The sequence below is a fragment of the Corythoichthys intestinalis genome, chromosome 13, assembly GCF_030265065.1.
Source record: "Corythoichthys intestinalis isolate RoL2023-P3 chromosome 13, ASM3026506v1, whole genome shotgun sequence".
Lineage (NCBI taxonomy): Eukaryota > Metazoa > Chordata > Actinopteri > Syngnathiformes > Syngnathidae > Corythoichthys > Corythoichthys intestinalis.
In genome coordinates this window covers 7,439,049-7,460,148 of record NC_080407.1, presented here as the reverse complement: position 1 = coordinate 7,460,148, position 21,100 = coordinate 7,439,049, and the positions used below count along the sequence as shown (strand labels likewise).

The following is a 21,100-nucleotide window of genomic DNA, read 5'->3' as shown; positions in this document are numbered from 1 at the left end:
TAGTACTATTTATTTATTTAGGCAAGGCAAATTAGAACAGATTCATGTTAAGTTGTTAAAGAATGTCTCATATTGCAATTTGAAAAAATAATCCCTTACTCTAGTTATCACAGCCTTTGCGTGATGAGGAGAAAGTGACTTTTTTCTGCATTTATCAATGCGGGCGTGGCAGCCATGTCTGCCTGAGGCAGCCACAAAAGAGGGGGGGTCTGCGGCCGCGGTCTACCCCGGGGCTTGTGGATGCACCAGTGATGGATGAAGAGTGACAGATCGGGGTTAGCCGCCAGGGGAGTCCATTTTCTTTGCAGTGCACGCCGCGATATAGGGAGAAGAGAGGAAGGCGTGAAGAGAAGAGAACCTCCTCTCCCCCCCCCCCTCTCTCTCTATCTCTCTTGCGCTCCACTCCTGTGCATCAGTGAGCTTCAGGCGGCTCCACGCCGCATTGACGCTGCTCCATCCCACTCAACTAAATCGGTGGACCCAATTTGCACCAGATTTTTTTTAATCTTGTTTGTTTCTCCTTCACGGATATGCACCGGATTCCTTCCTATCCTCTTCGCTCATTCCAATGAGGCGTCGCTCCCCGCTACCCGGTGATGATGAATGCAGATGCGGCACAGCCACAAGTTTGCGCCTGTTTATGTATATCTTGACTGAGACGGCGAGCCTTCCGCGCTGTCTCCAACATGGGTGTTGACTAAATGGAAGAGCAGAAGAGTACATGAAGGTGCGCTTTCTGGGTTTCCAACTCTCACCATGCAGATCCTCTCACCTGCGATATTATTTGTGTTTTTCCTTCTAAATGCACACTTGTGTTTGTCCATAAGAAACAATGCGCAAGGGCACATCAAAGAGGACGTAACTTCCAGCGGGTCACCCCGGGAGATTCGCCAAAAAATAGCAAGAGACAGTCCTACAGGTGAGTCCGCCATCATCCGAGGGACCTTAAACTCTACGCACCCGCGGAAACGAGGGGTCGTGACAGAAGCAAGGCGCTTGGCGCGCAACAAGCAAATTTTGAATAGGACGGTGACACCCGTGGAGGATGCGGTCTTACATTGGGATCAGACCCGCCACCGTAGTAAGAGGATAAAGTTGAACGACGGGCCGAGAAGTGGGGGCACGCCGGCAGGTGGACACCACAATGCGCCTAAGCCTTCTTCAACGGGGGAGGGAGATCGACACAGGAGGGGTACCAAAGAGGAGAAAGCTTGGAAGAGGGGGAGAACCCGCTTGAACAAAAGCTCAGGGGCTCACACATCGCCATGGGAACCCATCCCCAAGCCGCTGGCCCTGACATCCACCGACGCGCCCTTTGACCTTCTCACCAGGAGGCCCGAACTCTTCACATTCCGAGAGGACAACCCATGGGACGCCACGCCGATCACGCCGCCTGGCTCGCAGGACTTCGGCGACGAGATCAAGAATCCCTTCTACCCGGTGACCAGCGAGACGTACGGCGCTTACGCCATCACTTGCGTGTCAGGGGTCATCTTCCTTGTGGGAGTCGCCGGTAACATCGCCATCCTGTGCATCGTGTGCCAGAACTACTACATGAAGAGCATCTCAAATTCATTGCTGGCTAACTTGGCTGTGTGGGATTTTGTGCTCATCTTGTTCTGCCTGCCCATGGTGGTCTTCCATGAGTTGACCAAGTCTTGGCTACTGGGGGAATTCACCTGCAGGGTGGTGCCATATATGGAGGTAATGTTGGGCGTTTAATTTTTGTGCTGTTACAGTACTATTTTGTCTGTTGAGTCGTGTCAAGTTCAAAAATAGACCCTTAGGTAGACATTTGTAAAATTACCCAAAAATAAGGAGAGAAGACACTCAGTTTTCTTGGCCAAGGAGAGCAAGGAGGGACTAGACAGAGAAATGCTAGATTACGCTGTATAGTCACCAAAATTGATCCAAAGAAAAACCCTCCTTGCTCTTTTTATTAGAGGTTTGTCCTAACACAGAAGGGTGCTGCCCTAAATGATTTTTCCACCACCAAACTTCACTGTTTTCTGAGTGAATCTCGGATCCGTGCGGGCTCCAGTAGGTCTCCTGCAATATTTGCGGCGACTGTGGTGTAATTCAAAGGAAGATTCATCTGAAAAATCCACCTTTTGCCACTTTTCCAGAGTCATTCCTTTTGACAGGCTCTGGGCCTTGGCAAATGCCACACGTTTTTTTAATTGTCTTTTGTTTAATGCTGGGTTCTGGGCACTGATTCGACCATGGAGGCCATTTCTAGACAGAATTCGACAGAATGTTCTGGTTGACACAGGGACTTCAGGTGACCAGGGCTTGTGGAGCTCTGCTGCAGTGGAAAAAGGGCTAGCTTTGGATTTTCCAGCCAACAACCGGTTCTCCCGAGCAGTTGTCTTGCGGGGTCTGCCTGACCTAGGCTTGTCAAAAACGTCTCCAGTCTGTTCATATCTTTTTTTTTTAATCCTCTGTACCTGACGCTGAGACACATTGAAGGTGTCTGCCACATCTGCAGTGGATCTGGTCTCCAGGCTCTCGATAATTAACACTTTGGTCTCAGGAGGAATCTTAGGCATCTTGTCAGAGGTCAGGTTGCAGTTGATATGGCAGTCTAGTGCACTGGGGTTCTTTTTATACACAGTGGCGCCTCCAGAAATTTTTCATAGGGGTGGCCAGATGGGGCCACATAAAATCTTGGGGTGGCCAAAACTAAAATTTCAAGTTTTCATTATATTATTGCAGTAAAAAGGTCAGGGGAAAACTATCAGAAAGACTTATGGACACAGATGCTGTACTGATATATTTTGGTGTATTGTGTAATATTTGATGTTACTAATGATTTAATGTGCATAGTCCATAACTGTCCAGTCAACATTTTGAATTCCACAACAATTCTGTTTTATTGTGTTATGTATATATTAGGCATAAGGTGTACATTTAACTAGGGCTGTCAAACGATTGAAATTTTTAATCGAGTTAATCACAGCTTAAAAATTAATTGATCGTAATTAGGGCTGTCAAAATTATCACGTTAACGGGCGGTAATTAATTTTTTAAATTAATCGCGTTAAAATATTCGACGCAATTGACGCACATAGCCCGCTCAGACAAATTTAAATGGCAGTACAGCCACTTGCCCACTTGTTAATTGTGTTTTATGGAGTTTTGCCGCCCTCTGCTGGCGCTTGGGTGCGACTGATTTTATAGGCTTCAGCACCCATGTGCATTGTGTAAGTAATTATTGACATCAACAATGGCGGGCTACTAGTTTATTTTTTGATTGAAATTTTTACAAATTTTATTAAAACGAAAACATTAAGAGGGGTTTTAATATAAAATTTCTATAACTTGTACTAACATTCATCTTTTAAGAACTACAAGTCTTTCTATCCATGGATCGCTTTAACAGAATGTTGATAATGTTAATGCCATCTTGTTGATTTATTGTTATAATAAACAAATACAGTCCCTATGTACCGTATGTTGAATGTATATATCCATCTTGTGTCTTATCTTTCCATTCCAACAATAATTTACAGAAAAATATGGCATATTTTATAGATGGTTTGAATTGCGATTAATTACGATTAATTAATTTTTAAGCTGTAATTAACTCGATTAAAAATTTTAATCGTTTGACAGCCCTAATTGTAATTAATCGCAATTCAAATGAATGAATGCTTTATTTGGACATGAGAAAAAAATAGAAATAATTGACAAACGAAAAACAAAATAAAAAAAACAGACAGAACCAATGATAAAATTTTACAAGACGGTAGACATGAAAACAAAAAAAATAGGAACAGCATGAATTGAAATTAGTTTTCATATACCAACTAGGGCTGTCAAGCGATTAAAATTTTTAATCGAGTTAATTACAGCTTAAAAATTAATTAATCGTAATTAATCGCAATTAATCGTAATTCAAACCATCTATAAAATATGCCAAATTTTTCTGTAAATTATTGTTGGAATGGAAAGATAAGACAAGACGGATATATACATTCAACATACTGTTCATGCGTACTGTATTTGTTTAGCATAACAATAAATCCACAAGATGGCATTAACATTATTAACATTCTTTCTGTGACAGGGATCCACGGATAGAAAGACTTGTAATTCTTAGAGGATAAATGTGAGTTTGTATATTGTGACTAAATATTATCTCGTGTATTTGTTGAGCTTTCAGTAAATGAGACTGTAGCGACTTAACTGTTCTGCCCAAATGCATGATGGGAAGTGGTGCAACCATGACTGTGTGTGGTGGCTGCAAATGCTATATCTTCTCTGCGTTGGGTACACTACAGAGTGTTAAGAAAAAGATCAACTCCTGTCATTCTTCCCCACTTCGCTTCCCACAATATTTATAGTTGCTGTGGGAGAGATGACAAAGCTTTTGCCAATTAAAAGCACAGCCCCAATGAATGCTTGTATCTACTCCACTCTGCCTCTTATCTCTGTATATAAGTAAAACGGCGCCATTGTAGGCTGTTTGCGGCAATGCGTGAATGAGTCGTACCGCGAAAGCGTTAATTGCGATAAATATTTTCACGTGATTAATTTTTTTAAAAAATTCATTACCGCCCGTTAACGCGATAAATTTGACAGCCCTACATTTAACAAAACAACATAAATGCATTCATTTGGGATGAAATGCATAACTGATGCTACAACAATCTTACAATATACTGGCAAGCGGGGTGGCTAGTGGGGTGGTCAACCAATTTATAGGGGTGGCCGTGACCACCTCTGGCCACCCCCTGGTGGCGCCACTGTTTATACACACTTGAGAGTTAATTGATCCATTATTGGTAACAGGTGAAGCTCTAATCTGGGATTGGGTGCATCATTTGACAAGACAACAAGATTTATGTCTTTGCAAAAATTGACTCAATGGGCTTTACCAAGCTGTAAAAATCAGAACACTTTTCAACAGTTTTGTTTGGCACCGATATGTTATTCCAAAACCTGTTGGGATTAAAATTATACATTTCTTGTAAGAAAATATTGATTACGAATATATTAGAGGGACACTTAAGGTCCAAGTGTATGCAAGCGACAAGACTTTTGTCAGGTACTGTATTATAATCATAGAGCTAAATATTCTGGGAGCTAACAGTGAAGAAAAACACAGACAGGAGCTGGTTAAGGACGCGAGCAAAAACAAAAAGACGCTGGTTTGCCAGAACGTGTGAGAAGCCTTGCTTGGCCCTGCAAGTACTAGACACAATTTAAACCACTCTTGGTTGGAAGCACACCTCCTACCTCCATGTACACCTACAGACGACCTTTTTGCACAAACACCGTGAATCTAGGACTGTCTCACCTCCATCTGTCATTTCCCTACACACAAACAGCCAGCTTTGAATGACAGATTGTTTACAGCATGTTGATTCCTTCCCCTTTGTGCGCTCGCTGCAATTCCATCAGCTTCACCTGACAGAAGACGTTTTCCTGTCTTACACGACGGGTTTTATTTTTGGAAGCTCCTTTGTCAGAAACTGCCGAGGGATATACAGTGGGGCAAATAAATATTTAGTCAACCACCAATTGTGCAAGTTCTACTTGAAAAGATTAGAGAGGCCTGTAATTGTCAACATGGGTAAACCTCAACCATGAGAGACTGAATGTGGGGAAAAAAAAAGAAAATCACGTTGTTTAATTTTTAAAGATTTTTTTTCCAAATTAGAGTGGAAAATAAGTATTTGGTCACCTACAAACAAGCAAGATTTCTGGCTGTCAAAGAGGTCTAACTTTTTCTAACGAGGTCTAACGAGGCTCCACTCGTTACCTGTATTAATGGCATCTGTTTTAACTCATTATTGGTATAAAGACACCTGTCCACAACCTCAGTCAGTCACACTCCAAACTCAACTATGGCCAAGACCAAAGAGCTGTCGAAGGACACCAGAGACAAAATTGTAGACCTGCACCAGGCTGGGAAGACTGAATCTGTAATAGGTAAAATGCTTGGTGTAAAGAAATCAACTGTGGGAGCAATTATTAGAAAATTGAAGACATACAAGACCACGGATAATCTCCCTCGATCTGGGGCTCCATGCAAGATCTCACACCGTGGCGTCAAAATGATAAGAAGAACGGTGAGCAAAAATCCCAGAACCACACGGGGGGACCTAGTGAATGACCTACAGAGAGCTGGGACCACAGTAACAAAAGCTACTATCAGTAACACAATGCGCCACCAGGGACTCAAATCCTGCACTGCCAGACGTGTCGCCCTGCTGAAGCCAGTACACGTCCAGGCCCGTCTGCGGTTCGCTAGAGAGCATTTGGATGATCCAGAAGAGAATTGGGAGAATGTGTTATGGTCAGATGAAACCAAAATAGAACTTTTTAGTAGAAACACAAGGTCTCGTGTTTGGAGGAGAAAGAATACTGAATAGCATCCGAAGAACACCCTACCCACTGTGAAGCATGGGGGTGGAAACATCATGCTTTGGGGCTGTTTTTCTTCAAAGGACAACTGATCTGTGTAAAGGAAAGCATGAATGGGGCCATGCATTGAGAGATTTTGAGTGAAAATCTCCTTCCATCAGCAAGGGCATTGAAGATGAGACGTGGCTGGTCTTTAAGCATGACAATGATCCCAAACACACAGGTAACAAAGGAGTGGCTTCGTAAGAAGCATTTCAAGGTCTTGGAGTGGCCTAGCCAGTCTCCAGATCTCAACCCCATAGAAAATCTGCGGAGGGAGTTGAAAGTCCGTGTTGCTCAACGACAGCCCCAAAAAATCACTGCTCTAGAGGAGATCAGCATTGAAGAGTGGGCAAAATATCAGCAACAGTGTGTGAAAAGCTTGTGAAGAGTTACAGAAAATGTTGGCCTCCGTTATTGCCAACAAAGGGTACATAACAAAGTATTGAGATGAACTTTTGGTATTGACCAAATACTTATTTTCCACCATGATTTGCAAATAAATTCTTTAAAAATCAAATAATGTGATTTTCTAGTTTTTTTTCCCACATTCTGTCTCTCATGGTTGAGGTTTACCCATGTTGACAATTACAGGCCTCTCTAATATTTTCAAGTGGGAGAACTTCCACAATTAGTGGTTGACTAAATACTTACTTGCCCCACTGTAAACAGGGGTTAATTTGAGCCGGATCTTGCCGGAACAAGATCTGGCACCTCTTGATTTTGGCCTCCCTGTGTTCCGGGACTTATTTGGGCAGATCCGGCACCTCTCGTGCATATATAATATTAATAATATAGAAACGTTGGGGGGAGTCATTGATGGCTTTCTCCACTTTATTGTGGCAACAATAAGAAAACAATAAACAAAATAATTGCGGACTGCCACCACATTCGACCGCGAACTGTTGCTTCTCGCCTGTCTTCAAACGGTATTTCAACATGCCAAAAAGACATTTACTGTCTTTTTTCAAAAAGAAGGAAGATGGTTCAAAACGAGTCAGAAAAGCACAGAGAAAGGAAAGAAAAAAAGAAAAGTCCCACAGCATGGCAAGTGGGCATTTGCATTTCGTTTTCAGTACCATTTTCTGCATATGTTCCGGGACCTGTGCCCGTGTCGTCATCCCTGCACTGTCATATGTACTTTGAAACACACGAAAAGTGCATTTATTTGCAGTCACATGTAAGCCAATGCTACAAGTACTGCTATTACATGTATGACAAGTAAATCCAATCAAAAGCCAATAAGCAAAAGGCGCGATATCAAAAAACATAATGAGTGTTTGTCTGACACTTTGCGTGCATGCAAGTGGAAAAAGTCCGTTTGCAATGTAGCCGAGGGCTAATTATCTCCCAGTGGAACACACACATACCGTAACGCTGTAGTTGTCACTTAACCCAAATTCAGTGTGAGCGAACGTTAGCATCTGGCCTATATTACCACAAAACACGACAACACGTATGCACAACCACCGTGAGCACATTATGTAGTAGATAACGCTGCCTTCAGTGAACCTGGTTTTAGTCAATGTTCAATGGAGAGGTGCAACAAGCGCGACAGAGATTTGGGATGCAGCCAGTCGGCATTATTTCAGATAAGCCGTGCTGTCAGGCTGATGCCAAACAGTCGCGCACAGAGCAGCACATTCTGATGAGGGGTCGCTAGGGACATTATTTAGGTTACTCTCACAATTCTAGTGTAGTAAAACACACACATTATCGAAAAACACATTTCGGTAAAGTGTGTTGAAGGAATCTGACCTTTTAGCCAGACTGCCGGAATCACGCCAGCCGAACCGATGAACTGGCGCAGCTCCAGTGACACGTTCTGGCGGGACCCTAACATCCCGGCCAAAAGGCCAAACCCCGCGCGTTCACCTTAGTCTTAACTAGGGTTGTTCCGATCATGCTTTTTGCTCCCGAGCCGATCCCGATCGTTTTAGTTTGTGTATCTGCCGATCCCGATATTTCCTGATCCGATTGCTTTTTTTTTGCTCCCGATTCAATTCCAATCATTCCCGATAATTTTTCCCGAACATATACATTTTGGCAATGCATTAAAAAAAAAAATGAATAAAACTCGGACGAATATATACATTCAACATACAGTACATAAGTACTGTATTTGTTTATTATGACAATAAATCCTCAAGATGGCATTTACATTCTTACCATTCTTTCTGTGAGAGGGATCCACGGATAGAAAGACTTGTGACTTTGATATATTGTGACTAAATATTGCCATCTAGTGTGTTTGTTGAGCTTTCAGTAAATGATACTGCAACCATTCAACCCAAATGCATGATGGGAAGTGGAACCATGACTGTGTGGAGTGCTACCAATTGATATCTTCTCTGCGTTGGGAAATAACATAAGGTGTTAAGAAAAGATCCCATGATATTTCTAACCGTAGGGAGAGGGATTGTAAGGGCTTAGCCAATTAAAAAAAGGCTGCAAAGGCTGCCAAAATTCATTCTACTCATTTTATGCTGCCTTTTATCTCTCTAAATAGGTCAAACGGTTCCATTACAGATTGAGAGCGACAATGTGTGAGTGGGTCGTGCAATGCATGCATCAATTGCGTTAAATATTTTAACGTGATATATATATATTTTTAATTAATTACCGCCGTTATCGGGATAAATCTGATAACCCTACCTTAAGCCTAAACTATAGACTTTGGATGAGTTTAACATATTATGTCTGTAACGTTAAATACAATTAGAAAACGATTTAATAAAAAAATATATATATATTAAAAAAAGGCATGGCCGATATTTTTTTGCCGATTCCGATACTTTGAAAATGACGTAATCGGACCCGATCAATTGGCCCTTTGTACTGACTCCATTTTGAAAGCTTGAAAAAGGCTTCGATGCTCAAGTTGACACTTTATTCAGATTGACAGCGATCAAACGGCAAGGCGAAACAGAAACAGACTCAGGCGAGAAGGTCACCATATCACAGGTCAAAAAAAGGTTTCCGAGAAAAAATGACAATGCTTAGTTAAACAATCAGTCTTTTGAAGGCTCTCGCGGAACAGGCCTTGGCCAGGAGGAAGGGTGTGTTTAGGCCAGGGGTGGGCAAACCAGTCCTCGAGGGCTGCAATGGGTCCTGGTCTTTGTTCCAACTGATTCAGCACAGACAGTTTAACCAATGAAGTTTTAGTGGAAAAAAGAAGCACCTGACTGCCATCAACTGATTGCACTGATTGGGGATGAACAAAAACCCGCACCCACTGCGGCCATTTGTGGAATACTTTGCCCACCCCTGGTTTAGGCGTTGTTTAGGATTATTGTGGAGGATTTGGTAGTAACTGGTGTCAGGGCAACGAGGGTTGTGGATTTTGCCACCTCAGCGTCAAAAGGGCTCTTGGAGTGTTTTCAGTCGTGCTATCAGTTGGATTTCGGGCATTCTTCGGTGTTCCTTGTGTTGGGACAGGGCGTCCCGCCATTTGTTCTGGACTGTATGGGAGAACTGATTGCGAGAGTTGGTGGTGCAGACGTGGGCTTGTCAGCGTCAATCTTGCTCAGTCAGTTGCATGATGCACACGTTGGGCTTCCCTGATAAGAAGGTGTCATGTATCTCTTATGCCCTATATTCTGCTTGTTTTCCTTCAACTATGGTATAAGTGCTATTTATTTTATATTGGGTGTGTTAGAGTAATACAAACAGTGGATCGGTAAATACGAGAAAAGATACTATTCCCTGATTGATTATATTAAGTGTGTTAGAATAATGCAAACATATAGACGGTGCCTACGAGAAAAGGTACTATATCCTTCAGTGTGAAAGGTAATCCTGAATAATGGCTCCTCATAAAGTTGAGTGGAGATAAATACTGGTATTCTTGAACCACGCTGTTGTTTTGAAGGAGACTTAAAAGCGCCCCAAAATAACAACCAGGACAGGAAGCATTTCGACTCCCTCGGGTGACAGGGATTGTTCTGGCATGTAGAGGACTGTAGTTGACATAATGAGATTTACCATAATTCTTGAGAGAGAAAAAAAAGCTGCAAAGAAACTAAACAGATATTCGAGCACAGAATGCTACACGACTACAACCCCTAGTGATAATAGATGGTGTATGGAATCACCAGTCTCGGACGAGCACTCACTCAAATATTTTATCATGTAGAACAAACTCAGATAAAAAGCTTGAAAAATAATGAATTAGTTCAAAAGTGCAACTCCTTGGCATTCAGAAACACAAAAAGAGATGAATACAAATAGTGCTGCAACGATTAATCGATTAAATCGAGTATTCGATTAGAAAAAAAAATTCAAATTAAATTTTGCTGCTTTGAGTATTCGTTTAATTAAAGTGACGTTGTAATGGTTTGTTTTGAAAGAGTTTGCATTTAGTTTAATTGATTTGGGTGCATACACTGCTCTCTGGTCTTCCTCATTTCACATGGGTGAATCCAGTTGCTCCCTGTGAAGACCAACGGCAAAGTTTTTGTTTGAGCTAATGTTATTTTTAATGCATTTGTAATTTAGTGTATATTTAGGCGTTGTTTGCGGGAATATGTGTCTGAACCATTTGTTGAGAGCATTGTAAAATAATAAAACGTAAGCATTTTATAGCATTTAAGCTAGCTGACTTTTGCTATGAAAGTTAGCCAATTGTCCTTTTCTTGTAAATAGATCCTCATTTATTTATTATTTACCGTTTGAGGCTCAACTCAGGTATTTTAATTTTTCATGTTCCTTATCCGAGTTCATCGATTTATCGACTACTAAAAACATTGATAGCTTTAGACCTACATACGCAACATTGTGGTGGTCAGTAAATGTTACTTTAGTAGAGCAAGTGCAGGGAAATAAATATAGAATCACTCCAATCTGAAGAAAAAAAATATCAAATCACAACATTTTGAGTAGAAAATACAGACATACCCAGTCAATTTCCTTTCCTGATTTGGGCCCCTGCCTCAGATTAGATCTGCTCGTTAGTCAGCAGTTAAAAACAGTGCAGTTATCACACCTTGGAGGGCTGCTGGACCAAGTGGATTCACAAGAATCAGAGCTCCAACAAGAGAGATGTCTCTTGAGACCAAGGAGAGGATTATCAAACTTCTTGAAGAAGGTAATTCCACACGTATGGTTGCCAAAGATGTGGGCTGTTCACAGTCAGCTGTATCAAAAATCTGGACCAAGTACAAACAGCTTGGCAAGGTTGTTAAAGTTAAGCATACTGGTAGACCGAGGAAGACATCCAAACGTCATGACAAACAACTAAAGGCAATATGTCTTGAAAACAGAAGATGTACAAAAAGACAAATGAAGAAGAAATGGGAGGAAGGAAATGGGATTTTCATGCAGGAAAGCTAAAAGGAAACCATCATTGACACTTAAACAGAAAAAAACAAGACTGCAATAGGCTAAGGAGAGGCACTCATGGACTGTGAATGACTGGATGAAGGTTATTTTCAGTGATGAGTCAAGAATCTGAATTGGACAAGGTGATGAACTGGAACTTTTGTTTGGTGCCGTTCCAGTGAGATTTACAAAGATGACTGCCGGAAGAAAACATCAAAATTCCCTCAGTCCTTGGTGATATGGGGCTACATGTCAGGCAAAGGCACTGAGGAGATGGCTGTGGTTAAATCTTCACTAAATGCACAAGTTTACATTGAAATTTTAGACAGCTTTCTTATCACTTCAATTGAAAATATGTTATTTTCCAAGATGACAATGTATCATGCCACAAAGCTAAAACTGTTAAAGCATTCCTTGGAGAAAGACTCATCCAGTCAATGTCATGGCCTGAAAATAGCCCAGATCTCAACCCTATTGAAAACCTGTGGTGGAAATTGAAAAAAAAGGCTGCAAGGATGATCTGGCAACTGCAATCAAATAGAGTTGGCACCAACTTAATGAAGAATACTCATCAAGTCCATGCCTCAGAGACTGCAAGCTGTCATAAAAGCCAGAGGTGGTGCAACTAAATATTAGAGATGTGTTTCGATTGGTATTTCTTTGTTTGTTTCTAATGATTTCATATATTTTTATAACTAACATTTACTGACCACCACAAGGATTTTTATTCATTTCTTTTAGTGTTTCTGAATGCTAAAGAGTTGAACTTTTGAACTAATTCATTATTTTTTCAAGCTTTTTATCTGAGTTTGCCTTTACATAATAAAACGTCTGAGTTAGTGCTCGTCCGAGACTGGTGATTCCATACTTTTTTGCTAGGGGTTGTAGAACATGTCAAAAAAAATTAGCATTTAAAGTGAGATGACACAGTTGTTTACAAGGTTATAATTGAAGTAAATGTCCCTTGTTTTATTGCTGTAAAACCACATTGCCATGCATTATTTTTGACTATTCCCTTTGGATGAACGGGGATGTACCCTCCACCCACAAACACACATTTCTTTCCATCTGGCTTAATGCTAATTGTCCCTTATCATCACGGAACACAAATCTAACAAGTCCCTCAAGGCGAGTGATTCTTTTGACAGTACTCCTTTGACACTTTTACGATGCAACCGGTAAGTCATGTGTCAGCTATGTCATAAACATACACGAAACTGATTGTTCATTAGGTTTTTATTAGGTACACCTACTCATTATAATGAGACCCAACAGATGCATGCGAAATTCTAAGATAATGATGATCAGTTTAAAGTGGCTAATTTCCAGTCAAGACTAGTTAACCAGTGTCTCATAACTGTGACATGTCTTATTTTTTTTTCATCAATGGCTTAAGGGGTTTTAAAAGGTGGCCTCCGCTGTTGTACTCAGGGGTGCTGCCAGGGATTTTGGGTCCCATGAAAAGATATCACTTGGGCCCCACCCCCAGTGTCAGGAAACACACACACACACATTTAGAGTATTAACTACGTAATTTCTTGCATTCTGGTGAATCCTTACACACTAATTTGTGCATTTTCTGCATTAGTTTAAAATGAAAATATATTTATGTAAACATACAGCGTATAGAGCAATAATAAATAGACTGATATCATCTATAAGATATGTACTGAAGGCCATCTTTTACAATCTAAATATACATTTTATTGGAAATATTCTCAAGGCAAACACCATAATGAATGACTTAGAAGACATGTTTTGTTTTAACTAGAGATGTCCCGATCGAACGGGTCCGATCACGTTATTTTCAAAGTATCGGAATCGGCAAAAAAATATTGGCCATGCCGTTTTTTTAATATATATACATATATATATATATATTTTTTTTTTTATTAAATCGTTTTCTAATTGTATTTAGCGTTACAGACATAATATGTTACACTCATCCAGAGTCTTTAGTTTAGGCTTAAGGTAGGGTGATCAAATTTATCCCGATAACGTCGGTTTTTAAAAATGTATCACGTTAAAATCTTTAACGCAATTAATGCATGCGCTGCACGACCCACTCACGCATTGTTGCACACAATCTGTAATGGCGCCGTTTTTCCTCTATAGAGAGCTAAAAGGCAGCGTAAAATATTGGCCATGCCTTTTTTTTAATATATATACATATATATATATAATTTTAAAAAATTAAATCGTTTTCTAATTGTATTTAGCGTTACAGACATAATATGTTACACTCATCCAGAGTCTTTAGTTTTGGCTTAAAGTAGGGCTATCAAATTTTTCGCGTAAACGGCGGTAATTTTTTTTTTTTTAAATTAATCACGTTAAAATATTTAATGCAATTATCGCATGCGCTGCACGACCCACTCATGCATTGTCGCGTTCAATCTATAATGGCGCCGTTTTACCTATATATAGAGCTAACAGGCAGGGGGAAAATGAGTAGAGAGAATTTTGGCAGCCTTTGGAGCCTTTTTTTAATTGGCTAAAGCCTTACAATCACTCTTCCCACAATTAGGAATATCATGAGAAGCAATGTGGGGAAGCAAGGTAGCAAATGATCTTTTTCTTAATACCTTATGTTATTTCCCAACGCAGTCAATTGGTAGCACTACGCACAGTCATGGTTCCACTTCCCATCATGCATTTGGGCATGGCTATAGTATTATTTACTGAAAGCTCAAAAAATACACTAGATGGCAATATTTAGTCACAATATACAAAGTCACAAGTCTTTCTATTCGTGGATCCCTCTCATAGAAAGAATGTTATAGAATATCATGGGATCTTTTCTTAACACCTTATGTTATTTCCCAACGCAGAGAAGATATCAATTGGTAGCACTCCACACAGTCATGGTTCCACTTCCCATCATGCATTTGGGCATGGCTATAGTATTATTTACTGAAAGCTCAAAAAATACACTAGATGGCAATATTTAGTCACAATATACAAAGTCACAAGTCTTTCTATCCGTGGATCCCTCTCATAGAAAGAATGTTATAGAATATCATGGGATCTTTTCTTAACACCTTATGTTATTTCCCAACGCAGAGAAGATATTAATTGGTGGCACTCCACACAGTCATGGTTCCACTTCCCATCATGCATTTGGGTTGAATGGTTGCAGTATCATTTACTGAAAGCTCAACAAACACACTAGATGGCAATATTTAGTCACAATATACAAAGTCACAAGTCTTTCTATCCGTGGATCCCTCTCATAGAAAGAATGTTATAATGTAAATGCCATCTTGAGGATTTTTTGTCATAATTAACAAATACAGTACGTATGTTGAATGTATATATTCGTCCGAGTTTTTTTCATTTTTTTCTTAATGCATTGCCAAAATGTATATGATCGGGAAAAATTATTGGGAATGATTGGAATTGAACCGGGAGCAAAAAAAAAAGCAATCGGATCGGGAAATATCGGAATCGGCAGATACTCAAACTAAAACGATCAGATCGGGAGCAAAAAAACATGATCGGAACAACCCTAGTTTTAACTATACTACAGTATACATTACAGTATACGGTATGCAACTGTTTTAGTATGAAGAGCTTGCTAAGGGTTTGCCTGCTGTACTGATTAAATGTAAGCTAAAAGTGGAGCAAATACAAGCTAGCAAACAATTACAGTATTTCATTATGGAGCAGGCTTAGCCTCATCTGGAAACTCGCGATCTCCACTATAGGCTACAGCTCCGAAACGAGGTCTCTTGTTAACAAACTAAATTCAATTTATGACAAACTAAATTCAATAAATTCTTGACAAACTGGATTCAATTACAAGAAAATTTCCACACGAGCTTTCAAGTTTTCTCTGTAGGATACCCAAAAAATATTTGGAATCCATGTTTTTGAATAGGTGAATGTAGCTCATTGATGCCGGGAAAATCCCGTATTTCTTACGGAGTGATCTGGGACCTCGCTTCCGAGCTAAGATAACAGGTTAATTTTCAGCACTACACTGACACAAGACACCAACCTTCCTTTGTGAAGTACTTTGTCACATCCTATGGCCTTTTCTACCTATCTCCTGTTTTGCTTTTTCCTCTTTTGAAAACCTGTTTTTTTTTTTTGGAAAACATTTCTGCAGTACCGCACGCCGCACACTCATTGACTGGTGTAAATGTGCACCGCTGCTCCCGGTCTGATCGAAGGAAGGGCGGACCAAACCATTTAATGAAAATACGGGGTGGGGGGGGGTGGCTGGCAATACATACAGTGGGGTAAATAAGTATTTAGTCAACCAGCAATTGTGCAAGTTCTCCTACTTGAAAAGATTAGAGAGGCCTGTAATTGTCAACATGGGTAATCCTCAACCATGAGAGACAGAATGTGGAAAAAAAAAAAAAACTGAAAATCACATTGCTTGATTTTAAAAGAATTCACAATTAGAGTGGAAAATAACTATTTGGTCACCTACAAACAAGCAAGATTTCTGGTTGTCAAAGAAGTCTAACTTCTTCTAACGAGGTCTAACGAGGCTCCACTTACCTGTATTAATGGCACCTGTTTTAACTCATTATCGGTATAAAAGACACCTGTCCACACTCCAAACTCCACTATGGCCAAGACCAAAGAGCTGTCGAAGGACACCAGAGACAAAATTGTAGAACTGCACCTGGCTGGGAAGACTGAATCTTCAATAGGCTTGGTGTAAAGACATCAACTGTGGGAGCAATTATTAGAAAATGGAAGGCATTCAAGACCACTGATAATCTCCCTCGATCTGGGGCTCCATGCAAGATCTCACCCCGTGGCGTCAAAATGATAGCAAGAACAGTGAGCAAAAATCCCAGAACCACACAAGGGGGACCTAGTGAATGGCTTACAGAGAGCTGGGACCACAGTAACAAAGGCTACAACCAGTAACAAAGTGCACTGCCAGGGACTCAAATCCTGCACTGCCACACGTGTCCCCCTGCTGAAACCAGTACACGTCCAGGACTGTCTGCGGTTCGCTAGAGAGCATTCGGATGATCCAGAAGAGGACTGGGAGAATGTGTTATGGTCAGTTGAAACCAAAATAGAAATTTTTGGTAGAAACACAGGTTCTCGTGTTTAGAGGAGAAAGAATACTGAATTGCAGCCGAAGAACACCATACCCACTGTGAAGCATTGGGGTGGAAACATCGTGCTTTGGGGCTGTTTTTCTGCAAAGGGACCAGGTCGACCGATCTGTGTAAAGCAGGGGTGTCCAAACTTTTTGCAAAGGGGGCCAGATTTGCTGTGGTAAAATTGTGGGGGGCCGACCTTGGGCTTGACAATATATTTAAGCAAATTTTAGCAAGCCATTCTGTGCGTCACATTTGCTTTATTATTTTTTTAATCAATTATTTCAACAATCTCGCAACTAGCCTTTGTAGCATTCTCTTTCGACTCTCGGGCTCTTGCGAAATACTGCTGCTGTGAAATTAAACTAGCTTCAAGTTGCTTCAATTTCTACGTATCTTCCCTGTAATCTTGTCGTACATGTCAGCATGTCTTGTTTGGTATCTGTTTAAAAACAGCGACTGTCTTTTTGCAAATGAGGCAGACAGTTGTTGCGTATTTTAGTGAAGAATAGTCCAATTTCCACCTATCCTTGAAGCGTCGGCCGTCGCAGTCAACTTTTTATTGTTGTTGATTGTCGCCATTTTAGAAAATTGAGAGTAAAGGGTCACACGGGGTAATGTTGCTTGGAGTGCTGCTGCATTTTACTGGGTAAATGAGGAGCAGCATTTAGTGTGTAAGATGCTTCTTATGCTAGTAGCAGTACTGCTGACCAATTTATTAAGTCTTTGTGTGGGCCAGATGGGATTGATTTTATGACAGAGGCTGGGGGCCAGATGAAATTTGACCACGGGCCGCATTTGTCCCCCGGGCCGGACTTTGGACATGTCTGGTGTAAAGGAAAGAATGAATGGGGCCATGTATCGAGAGATTTTGAGTGAAAATCTCCTTCCATCAACAAGGGCATTGAAGATGAGACGTGGCTGGGTCTTTCAGTATGACAATGATCCCAAACACACAGCCAGGGCAACAAAGGAGTGGTTTCGTAAGAAGCATTTCAAGGTCCTGGAGTGGCCTAGCCAGTCTCCAGATCTCAACCCCATAGAAAATCTGTGGAGGGAGTTGAAAGTCCGTGTTGCCGAAAGACAGCCCCAAAACATCACTGCTCTAGAGGAGATCTGCATGGAGGAATGGGCCAAAATACCAGCAACAGTGTGTGAAAAGCTTGTGAAGAGTTACAGAAAACGTTTGACCTCCGTTATTGCCAACAAAGCGTACATAACAAAGTATTGAGATGAACTTTTGGTATTGACCAAATACTTATTTTCCACCATGATTTGCAAATAATTTCTCAATAAAAATCAAACAATGTGATTTTCTGTTTTTTTTTTTCCCACATTCTGTCTCTCATGGTTGAGGTTTACCCATGTTGACAATTACAGGCCTCTCTAATATCTCCAAGTGGGAGAACTTGCACAATTAGTGGTTGACTAAATACTTATTTGCCCCACTGTATGCTCTCTGGGTGTTTACTTTTTGCCAAAAGCAAAACACGAAAAAGAAACCCTTCGTTTTATACCTATTAAAATTATAATGATTAATATCTACATTTGCAAACAATTACCTAATGTTCTAATTTTCTTTGTGGGCCCCCATCAGGGCATGGGCCCTTAGAATCAGTATCGACGCCCCTGGTTGTACTCCACCCCTCCAGGCTGCCACTGTTATGCTAGAGTTGACCTGGGCAGGGGGTCCAGCGAAAACCAGCAAATTGATGCAGCACCAGGGAGAAAAGACAGTGAGATTTATTAAAGAGGGCTGCTAGGACCTGCAGAGGAGCTGTGGGTAAACACCCATCGAACTGGCGGGCATTTGTCAGCTTGACACATTCCCATTCACTGACTTTGAGGGATCGGAATTACAATTTTTGGCTTGTGTAACACTGCAACAATGGTAATTTTCCTACATGTAGTCAACCATCTTGTCTGCACATACACATGCAAAGTGGTGCGTGCTTATCCAGCAGATGGGTGGAATGGCCTTGCCTCCACTGATCGCTGCCTGAGGCTATTCTCCCTGCATCAGCTATCTGTGATTAGACAAAAGCCTCATGAGAACACACACTGTCGCTCATGCACAGTAAGTAGTGCTGAAGCATTTAGTCGCACCATTTTATGCAGCTCGCAACCCAGCTACATACACTATGTCTGATGTCACGCCCTCTCCGCGTCGCAGCCTCTCGCCATTGATTGCTAATTAGACAGCATTTAAATAATTCAGCAGCTCAGCTGTCCGTGGGCATATAAAGCACACGTTATGTTTTTAAATAAAGAAACCAACCCTCACAATATTATGCATACAGTGGTATGTGAAAGTATCTGAACCTTTTGGAATATCTCACATTTCTGCATAAAATTATCAAATGTAATCTGATCTGAGATGAAAAAACTGTGTCTGCTTTAACTAAAACCACCCAAATATTTATAGGTTTTCATATTTTAACTACAAACTGCAATTTCGGGAGAAATTACTTCTGGTCTTTGCCATGTGGAGATACAGATCTTAGCCCCAGCCTAGGTTGGTTTGGGGACAATTCGGGGGCAATATTAGGTCAGTTCCTGTCTATATGGGGACATTTACGGGGCATGGGATAATGATATCAGGTCATTTGGGAACATTTGGGAGGCGTGGTCTATTCATATCAGGTGATTTGGGAGCATTTGGGGGCGTGGCCTAGTCATATCAGGTCAATTGGGAACATTTAGGGGGCGTGGCCTGATCATATCAGGTCATTTGGGAACATTTAGGGGGCGTCGCCTGATCGTATAAGGTCATTTGAGAACATTTAGGGGGCGTGGCCTGATCATATCAGGTCATTTGGGGGCGTGCCCTATTGATATCTGGTTATTTCCAGTTGATTTGGGGACATTGTTTTTTTTTTTTGCAATTGAAAATGAATGGGAAAAAATTTGGACGTTCATAGCCGTCAATGGCATCCAAGTACATTGGCATCTATAGAATGGACAAACATGCTTGTCAATGGCGTTAAACAGAGGAAATGCCATTGGAAATGAATGGAAAATTTGGACGTGGAATTTTTGATGTCCAAATTATGTGATTTGGTTAAAAATTGTAGGACAAGTAGCGTTTTGATAAAATTTTTAAAAATCGGAAAATCGCCGTTTCGGGGCCGTTTGAAAAATTCCCTGCTTCGCGCAAAAAAATTCCGGTCGTGTCGATACTTGAACGGTGACGATTGGTCAAATGGTTTGGGCTGCGCGGCGCACCGAAAAAACGCAGAGAGTAGATGATTAATAATAATAATAAAGTTGCAGAATAACATTATCTGGCTTTGCCAAAAAGGCAAAGACCAGAAAATGAGGATAGTATGCAAACAATGACAGAAAGGGGGAAAAATAAGTAAGTGAACCATCACATTTAATATTTTGTCGCCCCCCTTTGGCAGAAATAACGTCAACCATACGCTTCCTGTGGCTGCAGATCAGTCTGGTACATCGATCAGGATTAATCTTGGCTCATTTTTCTCTACGGAACTGCTATAGCTCAGTGTGTAGTTCTGGGATGTCTGGCATGAATCGCTGTCTTTATGTCATGCCACAGCATCTCAATAGGGTTCAAGTCTGGAATTTGACTTGGCCACACCAGAACGTGTATTTTGGTCTTCTGAAACCATTCTGAAGTTGATTTACGTCTTTGTTTTGGATTATTGTCTTATTGCAGCATCCATCCTCTTTTTAGCTTCAACTGTCTGACAGACGGCCTCAGGTTTACCTGCAAAACATCCCGATAAACTTTTGAATTCATTCTTCCATTAATGATTGCAAGTTGTCCAGGCCCTGAGGTAGCAAAACAGCCCCAAATCTGCATGCTTCACGGTGGGGATGAGATGTTGATATTGGTGAGCTGTTCCATTTTTCCTCCACACATGACAATTCAACTTTGGTTTCATCAGTCCACAAAATATTTTGCCAAAACTTTTGTGGAGTGTCCAAGTGCCTTTTTGCGAACATTAAATGAGCAACAATGTTTTTTTAGACAGCATTTGCTTCCTCCGTGGAGTCCCCCCATGAACACCATTCTTGACCATCGTTTTACATATAGTTGATGTGTGCACAGAGACATTGGACTGTGCCAGTGATTTCTGTAAGTCTTCAGCAGACACTCTAGGATTCTTTTTTACCTCTCTGGGTATTCTGCGCTGAACTCTTGGCGTCATCTTTGGTAAACGGCCACTCCTTGGGAGAGAAGAAACAGTGCCAAACTCTCTCCATTTGTAGACTTCTCTGACTGTCGATTGATGAACATCCAGACTTTTAGAGATGGTTTTGTATCCTTTCCC

At 41.0% G+C, this 21,100-nt stretch overlaps 1 protein-coding gene across 1 annotated transcript in view; it reads left to right on the top strand.

The window, feature by feature from the left end:
• The first annotated feature begins 272 nt into the window (after positions 1 to 272).
• gpr37b (G protein-coupled receptor 37b) overlaps positions 273 to 21,100 on the top strand; it is a 33,267-nt gene continuing 12,439 nt past the window's right edge. The window contains exon 1 of the mRNA XM_057855549.1: positions 273 to 1,704. Coding sequence (XP_057711532.1) covers positions 757 to 1,704 — 948 coding nt within the window. The 5' untranslated portion in view covers positions 273 to 756. The remainder of the gene's footprint in view (positions 1,705 to 21,100) is intronic.